The sequence below is a fragment of the Malaclemys terrapin genome, chromosome 19 (genome assembly GCF_027887155.1).
Source record: "Malaclemys terrapin pileata isolate rMalTer1 chromosome 19, rMalTer1.hap1, whole genome shotgun sequence".
NCBI classification, from domain to species: Eukaryota; Metazoa; Chordata; order Testudines; family Emydidae; genus Malaclemys; species Malaclemys terrapin.
In genome coordinates, this window is record NC_071523.1 from 13,831,119 (window position 1) to 13,846,914 (window position 15,796).

The 15,796-nt window shown below is 52.1% G+C and overlaps 1 protein-coding gene across 8 annotated transcripts in view; it reads left to right on the forward strand.

The window, feature by feature from the left end:
* Nucleotides 1–15,796, forward strand: part of SAMD11 (sterile alpha motif domain containing 11) — a 179,538-nt gene that overhangs the window by 132,643 nt on the left and 31,099 nt on the right. For all 8 annotated transcript variants that reach the window (XM_054009060.1, XM_054009052.1, XM_054009054.1 and 5 more), the window contains 2 exons: nt 4,973–5,137; nt 13,928–14,066. In XM_054009060.1, the coding sequence (XP_053865035.1) occupies nt 4,973–5,137; nt 13,928–14,066 (304 nt within the window). The remainder of the gene's footprint in view (nt 1–4,972; nt 5,138–13,927; nt 14,067–15,796) is intronic.

The following is a 15,796-nucleotide window of genomic DNA, read 5'->3' on the forward strand; positions in this document are numbered from 1 at the left end:
GGCTGGAAGCCCTTCCAGGACCGAAGTGGTAACCTTCCCTTCCCCCTCCCCGATGCACACACCAGAGATCAAAAGAGAGCCCTATCTCGGTGGAAACGGGGCCATGCCAGCATTGCTGTCAAACAGAGCAGAACGTTCTCGTGTCTAATATGGAAATGTGAGCGTATCAGAGGCTCAGAGCAAGGGCTGCGCTGGCAGGTCATGGAGGAAGCTTTCTCCCTGGGAGACAATTCCTCAGTAAAATGTTCACTCCCGCAGCAACAGCGTGGTCTGGAGATGTGCTCCTCTGATCCCTGGAGACCGAGAATAAAACTGTGTTATTGCAAAGAGAGCGAGAGAAGAAAAATCAGGGAGAAAGGGTTTTTTTTTTTTTTTTTTCTCTATTTGAGCTGCTGAAAAATAAATCTGTTAGAAGCCTCCTCAGTTGGGGAGATTTAAAAGGAGGCTGGACTCACTGCTGGAAAATACACGGTAGGAGGCGACCTTGCCTGGGCTGGATGACCTCGTGGCGCCGCCATTCTCTTCTTGCCTTCTGTGAATCACTTAAAACCCAACAACCCTACAAACCAACAGCACTACTTTGGATCTTCAGTTTATACAAAAACAGACCTGGCCCTGGCCGTGGGCCAGAGCTGGACAGTTCAGATCGAGACTCTCCCAAAATGTGGGGGTCTCCAGATCCATGTGTTTGGTCCAGACCTCTCTCCACTTAAGAAGCTATTGAAGAACAATAGTCTGGCCCTGCTCCTGCTCCCACTGAAGTTTGTAGCAAACCTCCCTGCTGGGCTGCGATGGACACAGGAGCAGGCGGTCTGTTGGCTGGGACAAGAAAACCCAGGTGGCCACGATCCTAACACTCAGCTCTGGCTTTGAGTCTTTGGCCATAGCTGAGGTCACAGGGCAAAGGACAATGCTGCATGCTGCCCTCTCTGTCTGATTAGAGGAACCAGGAAGGGAGCCCGGCTTCGTGGGGGCTGGTAGCTGTTCCCAGCTGCCTCTTAGCTAGTGGGTGTTAAAGGAGAGGGTCTATCTGCGGTAAGCCCTATTGGAGGGGAATTATGCGATGCCTTGCTCAGGGGACGAGTCTCAAGCAAAGGGTTCCGTTTTCCCACCTTGAGATGTGAAGCCCCAGTGTGTCACCATTGCGGGGAGGCCGTCAGCAGTGAGGGGCAGTGGCATCGTAGTCTGCGTCACAGAACTGCGGCGAGCCTGCCCGCTCTGAAGGTCTGGTTCCCTTGTAGCTGACTTTCTGGAGGGCACAAAAGGTTGTGACACTGTCGTTGTGTTGACAGAGTGATGGGGAGAGAGCCGCACTCACGTGCGCACACCCTGGTTAGGGGGGCCGGCCAGGAGAGCAGCGGAGAGACAAGCAGATGTCTTGTCTAGGCCCTTGCTTCTGAGCCTCGACACTGGAGTCCTTTTCACACCTGGCGGCTGGAGGAGATTTGACAAGATCAGTCTCCCGCATTACCCCCTGGTAATGACAAAAGCAGACAGCAAAGCTGCCGCGAAGCTGGAATTATCACTGGCTGAGTCATGTGAAATCTCCAACTATAAGTGTGGAAATCCAGCTTTTCTCCCTCCCCGCCCTCCCACCTTGCACCTGAAATCTGCTCTGGGGCTGATCGGATAGAGTTTATGGTAATTAAGTGTCATTATCTCCCCCCCCCCCCCCCGTTTTCCTAATAACACGGCTGTGAAGAAACCTCAGTGATTTTCCTAAATCGGGGTCTGGGTCTTGTGGTTTTTCTCCTCAGAGCTCCAGTTAAGAGCATCAGAGGGGGGTTGAGACAGTTGATGCCTCTCTGAGCTTGCTGGGGAGGAGGGGTGCCAGGAAGGCAGTAGGCTGTGGGCGGTCTTGTCAGCTAGGAGAGTCGGGGGAGGTGATTTGGAGGGGAATTCCAATCCCTTTGCTCTTTCCTGAAAGCACTGGCCACCTGCTGCACAAGCGGTTGCCGCGGTTGCCTCTAATTATCCACCACTCCTCTTTTGAGTCAATTGGTTGTGTGGCAGATGCACCCCATTGGAGGGGTGGGGTCCAATTCCTAGCACTGCGCAGCTCGACTCGGGCTTTGAACCTGTGAATTTCACAGGAAGTCCATGGTCCTTGAGATACAGAAACGTGTCACTAGGGTGTCGTTTAGTGGTTGCAGTTTGTAGCCCTGGTTGCAGAGTGCTGTGCTGGGTGAGAAATTGAGTGGAGCTCTGTCATTGACCCTAGCAAAATTGGACAAAAATCATGTGCTCATCCTTTGGGCTTTATACTCACAAGGGAAAGGAGCCGTGTGAATGAGGGTGGCGTTTGGAGATTGGAAACCCAGGATATTATAAGCTTTTTGGCTTCATTCTCTTTTTGGGGTTTTGGAGGAGGTGGAACTTTTTTTTTTTTTTATTGATTATGACAGTAACATCCCCAGTTGAGATCAGGGCCCCACTGCGCCAGGAGCTCAATAAACACACGGGGCCGAGCGTCCCTGCCCCAAACATTTTATGCTCTGAAGGGACAGGACAGGCGAAAAGTAGATGGGGAAGGAGAGGTGAAGCAACATGCCTGAACTTACACAGCAGGGAAATGGCAGAACTGGGATTAGACCCAGGTCGTCTCAGTCCTAGTCCAGTGTCCTATCCATTGTACCATGCTGCCTTTCCAGTGCTGCTTGCTCCCCTCAGTGATCCTCCTCTCAGGGGATATCCAGACCAGGGGCCCTCTTGGTTGTCCGAGAGGTGTATACATAGCTCTAGTCACGTGACAGAGTGCGAGTCAAAGCACCAGCATCCCCAGGTGACACCAGTGTCAAGTGACTGGAATTTGTCCCTTTGCTGCCATCTTGGATTTGGGGCCAACATGGCGGCACTGCCGGGAAGGCCTGAAGGGCTCAGAGATGGAGACGGGGAGCGAAGGAGAGAAAACTCCGAGCGTGCACACAATGGTTCCATTAATAGATTGCTCTCTAATTCAGTCAACGCGCTGGCATTCTAGTGAAGCAACACAATGGGCAGGAGCCCTCCCCCCCCCTTCCCTCTGCCCGTTAAAGCTGTTATTGGGAGTTTCTCTGTGAGTAATGAAAAGGTTTTGCCTGTGGGGATGATCCAAGATAAAATAGTGTTGGAGCAGCCCCTGCCAAGGCGCGAGTGTGGTAATTACTCTGAGTTCTGCTTACAGTAAACAAAAGCTGTTCTGGATTTTATCTCCCCTGGTTGCTATAGTGGGGTCCCTATTGCCCGGGGAGCAGGTGGGGCCTTTCTGAAAGGGATTCAGCAAGGCTTGGCGAATGTGGAGGCAGGGATGTATGCGGTAAATCTGTTAGTCACTGAACCTAATTTTGCCTTCACTATCCATGCAATCCCAGTGGATTCAGTGGGGGGAAGCAGAACTTGCCCACCTTACTTGGAGACATTGGTACTGCACCTGTGAGTAATGGGAGGAGGGTTGGCCCCATAAGTTATATCAGGGCTGGGCTGGGGTAGTTTGTATGGTTTTTTCCCCCTTGTGGCCCTGCTGGGGGCTAGGCGTCCAGCTGATTTCAGGGTTCAGTTAAGAATCATGTGCTTGTTACTCAGACATCAACTGATTCTTGTTCAAGCTAATGAGGGAATCGGTGGAGTTGTCCTCTGCCTCTTCACAGCACCCATCGTCGTGAGGTGTAGTTCAAGGTTGCAGCGTTCTGAATAAGTGACAATCACTGCTCCTCTCTTGCGAATAGCCGAGCCAGTTGGGACGGGGGTAGGGGGAGCGGTGGTCTGATAACTGCATCTCCTTTATAACTATTGTTTCATTGCAGTAACCTCCCAGACATTAATTAATTTACCTTCACAGTGCTCTTGGGAGGTCGGCAAGAATTATCACCTCCATTTTACAAATGTGGAAACTGAGGCATAGAGTCAGATTAAGTGACTTGACTGAGGCCATATAGGGAGACAGTGGCAAAGGAACTCAGATTCTGAGTCCCCATGTGACACCTGAAGAACATGACCATTCGCTTTCTCTTGGGGTAGACTTGTGGGCAGGGCGCTGGACTCGGGCTCAGTAGACTTGGGTTCAGTTCCCAGCTCACACCCACATTCTCTGTGTGACGGACCGTTGGCAAATCCCTCACTCTGCCCTGTGCCTCCGTTCCCCATGCCTGCCTCACAGGAGTGTTGTGAAGATAAAAACCGTAATGACTGGGGCGCTCGGCCGTACGAGTACCTGGAGAGACTGTTTCTCTGACTTCCCTTTCGATAGCTGAGCGGATGGATTGTCAGTGCTGCTCCTAGCAAAACTGGTGGCGTGCTACCTGTACTGCAGTTCTCAGACTCATCTACAGGAAGCCGTTGAGCAATGAGCATCTCCGTAGTGAGGGATCACCTTCCCCCTCTCCGTAGCCACCTCCTCCAAGCATGTTCCAAATGGCAGGCTTGAAAAAAAGGGGTGGGTGTCTATTTAGGCATTAGTTGAAAAGAGAACTAGCATCCCCCAAGGGGTGTGGATGAGAATTCAATACGTCTTTCATCCTGTGTTTGTGGCAGCAACTGTCCTCCTTTACCCCCTTAGGTAAAGTGAGTTTGCCTGTAATTTTGTTTGATTGTAATGTAACACTCTTGGCTTCCAACGAGAGAGAGAAAGAGAGAGTGAGTGTGTGTAAGTGCGTGCACATATGCTGAGTTTGAAGGTTTTTTGTGTTAAGAGTATAGGCGTGTGTTTGGAAGGGGTGTTGGGAGCATATATACATGGTTGGGGGGGGTGGGTCTGCAGATTTTGTGTGTTCAGGGGGTGTGCGCATGTGTTTGAGGGAGTTGGGTGCTTATGCATTTGTGTCGGGGGAGGGGTTAAGTTTGGAGGTTTTGTGTGTCAGGTTCATATGCATGTGTTTTGTGGTATTGAGGGAGGATATCAGTTGACTTTCGTTCTCTGTCTAGTTCTCTAGTCTCCCTGCACTGATGTGATTTCTTCCATCTCTCTCTCTCTTTTTTAAAACCTTCTACTCTTCAGAAAATTCCCACACGCCCGTGCTCGAAGACTCAGTGACTCAGATGACCCCAGAGGAACACTACAGACGGATGATGTCAGCCCTGAACGAACACAGCACCTTTGAGGAGCAGCAGCAGCAGCGCCTCTACCAGTTGGCCAACAGCATGGCAGTCCCCAGCCACGGTGGTACGGGCTTTCGGGGCGGGAGGAATGGGCTGGATTTGTAATGTGTTTAATTAAGTCTCTTGTTTCATTAGTTCCCTGTGATCTCTGATACTTCATCTAGCAACTGTCATGGGCTGAAACAACACCTAGTGGTGAGAAGGGAGTGGCTCTGCTGTGAGCTTTGCTTCTGAGAAGCTTAGACAATTAGCTTGTGATTGCAGCCGATCTATCAGTAGCGCAGGGTCCTCTCCCCTTCCTCCTTTCTCTTTGTCTTGGAGACTGTCAACCCAAATATTCAGAATCCTTGGTGCAAGTCTGACTTGGTCACAAGTGGAGTGAATTTAGTGGGTCTCTGCCTAGTCTCATCTCATCACAAGCCCACCCCGCCCTTTGGCATCATCCAGAATGGTTGGCAGGCTTGGCTGAGCAGAGGCTATGGGCTGGGACAAATGAGGGGGCGTGGTCACTGACGTGCAGTGGCAGTTCTGTGAGAGGATCCAGCGCTGGAGTAGCATGAAGTGTTGCAGGATGTAGTTTAAGTGCATTGGTAGTGCTGTGCATGGGAAATTCATACAGCACCTGCCTGCCATGTGTCTGGCTGTAGCTGGTGTTTATGACCCGCCACCTTATGAGGATTCAATTCACCGTGTTTTTAGGAATGAGAAAAGTACCATGCAAATAAGCCCAGGGTGCAATGAAAACTGTTCAGCAGGAGAATGCATAAGCCAGTGGGAAATGCGTGTCTGGGGATAGACAGACAGATTCATCCCTGGTGTGTAACTTCATTGTTCTGTAGATGAATTGGTCCCGCTCTAGCTGAAACCAGATCTGCTGTGGGCAGAGGCTTGGTAAACCTCGGAGCTGAAAGGGAGAAACCTCTTCTGTGTCCAGCATACTCGTGTTGTGAGAGTCTCATCAGAGCTTTGCCACAAGAATACCGTAGGCAGCTTCCAGGCACTGCTTTCCTTGCAGCCACAAAACACCAGCAACAAAGCAGGACATTGGGCTGTCTAATGCTTTGTTGGGTGTTATGGGGAAGCCAAGATTCTTCCTCCTCACTCTTGTTTAATTCAGAGTAGTCTAGGCTTTTGCTACACTGCGGTGTTTTTGCACGGATGGAGAAAACCCGAGTGAGGATGGTGCTGCACCAGCGTAGGAAGTGTTTTGTGCTGGCGTAGACTTAAAGTCGGATAAGCTGCATGTGTGCCAGTCCTTTTTTACACTGGTGCAACTCGTCTACACAAGGGATTTGTAGTAGTGCAGCCACATCAGTGCAAAATAAGAAACAACCCAGCCCTTCAAAAGAACCTCCAGTTATGAACAGGTTTTTGTGTCTCGCTGCTTCTGCTCCATTATCCTGGGGATATTGCGGCTTCTTCGGGAGAGTTTGTGCTCTAGTCCTATGGTTTGTGCTTTAATTAAATAATAAAAATAAAAGTATTTGTCCCTCATACTGGGGAGCTCGACTCAGAGCCAGTCACACGGTGTTCGAGGTAACGCGAGCATCACCTGTAGGGGCACTAGTTTGTTAGCAAAGCAGCCAGTGGGAAATTGGGTCATGGTGAGAGAGCCCACACGTGTTGTACAGGCGTCAGTCTGTGTGTACACCTTCCCTTCTCTTGGGCATGTGTGACATGCTGGCCCAGGACTGGCTGTAGCCAAAACAAAGCCATTAATTCTGCATGTGCCCTCTGCCTTTTCTGATGCAAGAGCAGGTGAGTGAGGGGGTGTCCAGGGTGAATCTCTGGGAGAACGGGGGTGGAGCAGGAGGGATTGTTGGCGAGAGAGATTTGACAACTAACTGAGCACAGAAGGTGAAGGTGTCACTGGGAGATAGAAATTACACGGCACAAGATCCCTTAGTCCATGTCCAGCTCTCTTCCTCTGAACCTTTCTCTACGTAAAGCCTTCAGCTGCCAAACTGTATCTGGCATGGATTAACCAGAGAAAGAAAGAAAGAGAGAGAGGGGTTGGGGGAGGGAGGGATAAGAGGCAGAGCAGCATCAGCAAGGTATCTGGTGAAGACTTGAAGGAGAATCTCCAATCTGGAGTAAATCCCCAGGGCTGCTTGTTAGGTTAATAAAGAGGCTGCCTTCCCCTTCCACTCTCCATTTGATTTGATTTGCTTCTCTGGGTGGCAGGAAGGTGATCCTGTTTAATGTAGAGTTAGGATTTGTTCAGCGTCACGGGCACAGCATGCACCTTCCCAGACACGCAATGCGTGTGAGAGCAGCACACGCACAACACGCACATAGGTGCTATGCAGAGACACACAACACATCTCCACAGAGGCACAATGCACACAAGCACAGTGCATGCACAGCCCGTGCATAGGCACAAACACACACATACACACAAACACAACGGTAGACAGAAGCAGCATGCACAGTGAGTGGGCCCTGGCACAATACAGAACTGCACATAGGCGTGACATGCACAAGTACAGTATACACAAGGACAATACAGAGGCACAACATACGCTTACACAAAGGTGCAACACACAAGTTGTGCATGCTCGATATTCACACAAGCACAATAGACGACATATGCTTACACAAAGATGCCACATGCACATGTTGAACACACAACATGCACCTACGCATAAGTACAGTACACACAGCAGACATAATACATGCACAGGCACAACATGGGTACACAGTGTGCACACAGGCACAACTCACAAACCATATACAACATATGCATGTGTGCTGGCACGATACATAAGCTCATATGCAACACACACCTATATGCATGTACGCAGGCTCATTACACAGACTCACAACAGGCCAACACATAGGCCCAACTCACTTGGGCACAAATTGGGCACCAGACACGGAAAACACCCCCCACCCCAGGCATAGCACATGCACCAGAGCAGCTGATGCCACAGCACTTCTATCGCCAGAGCAGCTCATTGCAGTAAAAAGCCTGACATTTTTTAAAATGATGATTAAACTGTCTCCTCAGCATTTCTGGGAGTGTGTGGGGGGGTCCGATTTTGAGGTTTCGGGGTGGGCAGGAGGAGAGGGGGACGCTGCACAGACAGGCTTTCTTGTGTAACGTTGACAAGACAAAACTTCAGTGTGTTTTGGATTAGCGCCACACCACAGGCCTCTGGTTGGGCTATAAATTATTAGTGCCAGGACAAAGCGCAGTTTATCTGCGGGCTCACACGGAGGCACCAATAACGTTAATAATTTAGAAATCTCCCTCTTTTTTTAATTGCTTTTCTTTCCCATTCCCCCTCCCACATGCTGCTGCCTTCCTCCCAGCATCCCGTGTTCTGAATTCAGTCCCTCTCCGTGCCTGGAACCTCTATCCACCAGCGTTGCGGTGTCAATCACTCTGATTTCCCAACTGTCAGAGTGCAGGATTGTAAATAACAGATCCTCCGGGGTGGGGGAGGAGGGGCTAGGCGATGGGGTGGGGGAGGCAGGGAGCGACGGGAGGGGAGGAGGAGACGGGAAGGTATACGGGGGAGTTGTTGCGGTCATTCAGGATCAATGCAGCTTCTGGAATTGGCTGCATGCCAGACTTCTAAATTACAGGCACTGTGGCAATAAGGAGTGACCCGGGTTTTTCAGATAATTAATTTATAAACATCGGAGGCGCATGGTCCCTGGCTCGGCGAATTCTGCAGGCTTTTTATGTGATCTGATGGGGCTTGTTGTTTCCCTCTCTCATACATGCCTTTACAGTTTAAAAATATAGATCATTTTAATGTTTGTTCCCTCTCTTCTTTTTTTAATGAGTTTGCATGTACATGAATGCGGCAAGAGGTGCCCTAGGGACCGAAGTCCTGTTTATCCACAGCTCAGGCAGTGGCTGTGCGAGGTTTTCCACCCCAACCTGCTCTTCCACCAATGGGTCTCAGCCCTGACTGGGAGGACCCCAGCTCCCCCCCCGCTAAGGGAGTTCAGGCAGTTGACATGTATTGGACACTTGTGTGGGTAACGAGAACATGGCTGGTGACATGCCGTAGGATAGCAAAGAAAATAGAAGGGATAGAACTCGTCATGCTCCAAGCTCTAAGCCAAACACTGCTCAGAGTTAGCAAGAAACTTCCCATGGGGCAGGTTGTTCCATAACTGCCCACCAGGGGAGTTTCTTGCACCTTCTTCTGATGTAGCGGATAGTGGCCATTGGTTGGAAGCAGGATACTGAACGAGATGAACCATTGCTTGGCTGATCGTCCAGCAAATTCCTGTGTTCCTCATCATTCGTTTTTGTTAAAAGCACTGGGTGGGGTAGTGGTAAATTTTCATTGTGATGTTGGAACTGGACCAAGACCCAGAGTACTCCTATCATGCAGGCTGCTTATGCTTAAAATGGTGATTTAGAGGCTTTCTCTTCGCTTACCCACCACCCCCTGAGCCATGATGCTACACTTCCATGTGCTCCCCACTTCAACCTCTGGAAATGCAGAGGGAGGCTGGGTGTTTGCTGCTGGGGCAGTGGGGAGAGTGGTCTACCAGGCTCTGAGGGAGATATGAGGGGGAACTCTGGTATAGCGCAGCGTGAGGATGCACACCCGTCCCCTGGGTTTTATGCTGGATTTGATGCTCCAGGACCTCCCTCTTCATTTCAGATCTACTCACTGTAGGCAGTGCTGGTGTTGCTATTATTATTATTTGTATTCTCATAGTGCCTAGGACCCCCAGTCACTGACCAGGACCTCACTGTTGTAGGCACTGTACAATGTCTCACGCTGAATCAAATCCGGCGGCGGCAACTCTGCCGGATGATCCTGAGTGGGAGGAGGGAGAGGAAGAGAAAGGGGGAAGCAGACCTAGGAGACTGAACAGTGTTCAGAGATTGGAGCTGGGGAACCTTTCACTGGAGGGCATTTGGCCTGGCTGCAGCTTTTTGAAAGCTTTAGGACGTGTTCTTGCTGCATCCATTTTCCGGCCTCCTTGCATGGGCGTCAGATATTTAAATAGCTATTGTGTTTCTGGAAAGGTTCTCACCCTGTGCGGGAGGGGCGTGTATGTGCATCCATACACGTGCGATGTGTGCACACAGGCACGTGTAGACAGTATGTTTTCATATTTGAATTTGGAAAAAAAATCATATTCACATATATGACTATATACTATCTAGTCTTCTGGCTAATGCACAGGACTGAGAATGAAGACACGTGAGGGTCTAGTCCCAACTCTGGCACACACATGCCTAGTGACTGTGGGCGAGCCTGTGCCTCAGTTTTCCCATCAGTAAAATGGGGATAGCGTAATCTTAAGCACCTCTGTAGTGCTCTTCAGCCCTGGATCTCAAAGCACTTTGTAAAGGTAGGAAAGAATTATCCGTTTTTACAAATGGGGAAACTGAGGCATAGAGGCGAATTGACTTGTCACTCAGCAGTACAAGCACGGTATTAATAATTATGACAGGTTGGTTATGGCTAAGGGGTTAATGCAGGCAAAGCACTATGAGCGTTTCATGGAAGGTGCTGCAGAAGTACAAAGGATAATAATGATTATAATATATACTCCAACAAACACCCTATTCCTTTATTCAAGTACATTCAGTTCGACTCTGTCTTGGCTTCCTCTGACACAGAGCAGTAGATAGTGGGTGTGAGGAGGGGGTTTCCTGTCTGTGTGTTTTCCAGTGTGTCATGAAGACAATAGCAGAGGTTTCACTGCTGGGCTGGTGCAAGCGTGCAGAGGTAGGGTGCCCCGGAATTGTGTGTAGGCAGTAGATGAGGAGAGGTAAGCCCAGCGTGGGGGAAGGAGCACGGCTTGGAGGCGGGGAATCTCCTGATGGTTAACTCTGTGGTGGGGTAGCACTCCAGAAAGAGTCTCTTGCAATGCAGGCGGCTGTCTCATCTGTAACTAATCCCCTTAGCGTTTTCATCGGTCGTCCTGGGTTGCTCTGGTTCCTCTGGTGGATAAATGCATCAAATAGAATAATTAGTAAAGTGTGGCACTTGCACAGCAATGCCCAGCTTGGAATGCTGTACAAACATCAGCTAATAGTGTGCTGTAATGATCTTGCCGGGGAGGAATTAATACCCCCATTTTACAGGTGGGGGAAACTGAGTCAGAGCAGCTCAGGGCTTGTCTATATGGTCAATGGAACCAAAGCGATTGTAAGTCACACAGTTAGTTATTTTGATGCAAGTCTGTATATAGATACTTATTTCAGAATTACAGTGCTCTAGGGCTGTGGCTCGGATCCCATCCAGCATTTGCTATGTTCCTGTGCAATGGGGCATTCAGATTCTGAAATAACAGTGCGCACATGCTGCCTTGCACTGAAGTAACTTGAGGTGTGAACTGCAGCCCCCTTAGCTATTTTGGTTTCATTTCCTGTGTGGACAAGCCTTCCGCGACTTGGCTTAAAGCGGGAGACTGCACTCCGAGTTAGGGTTGAAAGATTCAGGCTCTGTGAGCTCAGCTTGAGAGCAGGAGCTCAGTGGGGAGGGGGGCGTTGCAGTGACCCCTGTTCTGCCCTACGTGAGGCAATCTCCTCCCTACACCCCACCCCCCTTAAAAATGAGAATCTCCAGCCACAAAAGGTGAGTGAAGCAGGAGGGATGTGACTGCTTCCCCCCAAGGAGCTTAGATGGGCTCTTAGCATGACCCCCTTCCCACTAAGTAGCCTCTAGTGCACCGCCCTATGGTGTCCAGAAAGGCTGCTGGGGCGGCCAGCTCTACCCTCCCTGCTGTAGCGATGGACTGATTTACTGCCTGACTCATGCCCCACCTCCCTTGAAACCTTTCCATGGAATTCCCCGCGTGTGCCCCAAGGCTGAGCAGCAGGAGTCCTCCCAGCGGGGAGCGCGGCCCACGCACTAGCCCGACCAAGGCAGATGTTTCTCATAGTCTGTTTGCAAGTGCCAAACCGCCGCCTCCCTTCAACCCCTCACCCCCACCCCAGCTCTGGGCACTGCTGAGGCTCCAGGTAGGTGAGGGGGAGAGTGTTGTGCGAGATTTAACAGGACAGCAGGGCTCTGCAGGCAGCATGGGCTGGGATATGAATTCCAGCCAGTCAGCGCTGCTGCAGCAGGGGGAGAAAGCAGAGCCGTGACTTACTGTTAACGCCATGGTTCTGTTGTTCACAGAGATGCTGTTGGGGGTCAGGGGAGAAGAACATGATCTTCTGGGCAAGAGGCTATGGGGAGGGTGGGGTGGAGCCTGTGGAGGCAACACTTTTGCAACCCTGCCCTATGTCCTCTGACAGGCCAGGAAATGGGCAGGTCTCTTACTGGGTCTCCTGTGTGTGCACCATCCCTTTTCTGTGGGAGCGGGAGCTGCATGAGACCCCTCAATGGCTATTAGCCAAGATGGTCAGGGATTCAAGCTTGCAGCCTCCTGCTCTGGGTGTCCCTAAACCTTTGACTGCTGGGACTGGAGGACAGAGGCTGGGTCACTCAGATTGCCCTGTGTTCATTCCCTCCAAAGCATCTGGCACTGGCCACTGCTGGAAGACAGGATACTGGGCTAGACGGACAACTGGTCTGACCCAATATGGCTGTTCTTGTGGGGGGGGGGGAGCAGGGTCAGCTGTAGTTCTGATTAGTCCACCAGTTTGGGCCCGTTAGGGCAGCTATGGGCTGTGCCAAACTGGCCAGTGTCACTTTGTGTCCCTAACCTTTGCCCCAGGAAGATTTCCCTTCCCCAGTACAGTGACTCTTGCAACCAGTTCCCTCCCCCACAGCTGTGGCCCCGGATCCTATGGGTTAATTCTCCTGGGGTTGCAACAGCTGGGTTGTGGAGTGTGTCTGACCTCAGCAGGGGACCTGAGGGCACGCACTTCCCGAGTCAGGGGACGGGAGCTAGTTCTCGACATGCTGCACCCAGGTGGGTCTCTGCCGACTGGTGCCACTTTAGGCAGCCATGGTACGCCCCCGTGGGCAGCTAATGTAGCCATGTGGGGTCGAATCCAGCAGGGTAGCTTGGCTACGGCTCTGAACTCTGGGCCTTATCCCCTCTCCACTGGCGGATTGCAGGTATTGATGCTCATAACTGCTGGGCCCTGCCTGGATTTGCATTGGGCCCCCAGTGGGGTGGCCCTAGGTGTCCAGCGGCTCCAGCCCCCTCAGCCGAGGGTTCACTGCCGCCAGCTCAGGGCCTGTCCCCTCTCAGCCTGAAGTTGCAGGGAAGAGACCCAGCTCCCTGTTCTTCGCCCTCCGCCTGCCAGGCGGGGTCCCCCTGGGGACGCTGAGGGGGGCGCTGGGGACCGCAGCACGGCCTTGGCCAGCTGAGGAGGTGCAGCGCTGGGTGGGCACCGTGGCCCAGGGAGCGAGCCAGGCCCCTGGCAGCGGACGCGGGGCCAGATCTGCCCCCCGCCCCTTGCCTGCGGTTCCCCTGCTGCTAGCGCGGGGCGCAGCGCGGAGAGCGAGCGAGGGAGCCAACTTTCCCCCCGGCCCCGGGCAGGAAGGCTCAGTCAATAAACCCCCCCGCCAGTGACACCATTTCCTCCCGCGGCCGCGGGCGGTGGAGCCAGCTCGCTCCGGGTGCGGGAAGCCCGGGCACAGGCGCGCGATTCATCCCGCGCGGCAGAGACACCGAGGCAGCTCCGGGGGCTGCCTGCAGCCCCGAGCTCCCGCCGCACCTGCCCGGCCGCTCGCCTGCAGCCCCCCGGCGCAGCCTGGCTCTCATTAGCGCGGGGAGGGGCGAGCCGCGGCCGGCGCCGGGGAGAGGCAGCCGGGTAGGCGGCCAGCAGGCTCCGGGGCTGGAGCGCGGCAGGCACCGGGCGCTGCACGGGACGGGGAGGCGGCGGCGGCGCCCGGGGGGGAGGCAGGGACGGGGGCGGCTCTGGCGCTGAGCGGCCGCAGGCTCATGCGGGCTTTTCCCCCCTCCGCAGATCTGCTCCGAGCGCGGCAAGAGGCGGCGGCGCGCAACCCCGGGGCCATGGAGGCGCATCTCCCCTCGGCCAGCAACTCGTCCAGCCAGCGCCGGAAACAGGGGCTGCCCCAGCACCGCGACACGCACTTCCCCGAGAGGTACCGGCGGCGGGGCGGAGTGGGAGGGGCCTACGGGACAGCCCCACCCCCTTCGCTTTGCTCCACCCCCAGGGCGGGGCCTGTCAAGCCACCAGGAGACTTTGGCTTGTGGGGGTGGGCACTGGAAGGTGGCTGGCCCCCCCGCAGCCTGTCTGGCCTTGGGGGATTGGCTTGGGGCCGGGTGGTGGGTACTGGAAGGGGAGGCGGGAAGGTGGCTGGTCTCCCGCAGCCCGTCTGGCCATGGGAGATTGGCTTGACGAGGCCCTTGGTTTTCAGTTTTAATTTTGTTTAAACCGTCCTGGGAATTTATGGGTGTTTATTGCAAAAAAAAAATAAAAAAGGGGGTGGAAGTTGTTGCGGAAAGTGAACTTTTCTGGGTAAATGTGGGGGTGAACATTGGGGGATGGGAGGACGGAAAAAAAGGAACAAATAGCAAAAGTGGACGAGGCCGTAGGAGGCCAGGGGGCTATCTCCACACGCTGTGTCCTCCACCTCTTCTGCTTCCAGGCCTGCTCCAGAAGGAGAGATGGCAACCGGGTTACCTGGGCCATCTCGGTTACTAAGCCGCCGTCTCCAAGGAGGGAGCCAGGGCTGGGGAATTCTGGCATTTCTCTTTTTAGGAGTCAGACACTGACATACACATCCTCATGTGCATGCGTGTGTAACTTCCACTACGTTGCCATACTTTAACAGACAGCCTCTTGTTTATACTTAGACTAATTTATTATGAACATAAACACATATACCCTAGTGTGTGTGTTGAATTTTTTTTAACATAATCAGCATATTCATGTACTTGAAATTCTGTACATGTAAGTTCCAGGGAAGTTTGTTAAAAATGGAATATTATTATTATTATTTTATTTATTTAGTAGCTTTTGTAAAACTCAGGATTTTTTTTTTTTTTTGGCAAAAATCAGTAAAACCGAAAACAAAGGGACTTGTAGATTGACTAGACATGTATGTCCCAGGTTGGATGTGCGTGTGAGTGCGTGCATGATGTGTGTCATCTGGTCTTTGTGTGGTTGCGTTGATGGGTGTGTGTCTTTGGGAAGTGTGTGTGTGGAAAGGGGGGATATGTGCATGTGTGACTTTGTGCTTGCATATTTCATACACATACAAGGGTGTGGGTGTATGCGCTTGCATGTCAGTGTTTGCACGTTTCTAGGCTCGGATGTGCTTGCTCATTACGTGTGTGGGTTTATGTGCTCTCATTTGGTGTGTGCAGGTGTGTGGGAATGGGGCTGACGTACACGTGTGCATTTCAGATCCTGGTTTATGAGTCTCAGGCTGTTGGTAAGAGTCTGTCTAAATCCTGCCTTGGAATCGGGAGTTGACGGTATCGTGTAACCTGTTCTTTTGGCACAGAACATGCTACGCTGTTTAAATTCGAATTTTATAGCTGCCCCAGGTAATAACAAAAGGGGAACTGATGCTCTGGGACAGACGCTGACGAGAGGGAATTTTTTTTTTTTTTTTTTTTTGAAGGACAAGACTTGGAGGTGAGGCTTCTTTGCTCAGACAGTGCTGCTGGATACCTGGTTTACCCAGATCATTTATCTCACTCTGTGTTCTAAGATGTTCCCTCCGCAATCAAGGCGTTCAGAGAGTAATTAAATTAAAGCTGCCTTTGTTTCTTGCACGGATAGCGGAGAAATGAAGAGGCGGGAGATGGACTGGCTGCCACAAGGGCTGACACCCTCTGGGGGGCCTGGAAAGGGCTGTGGAGG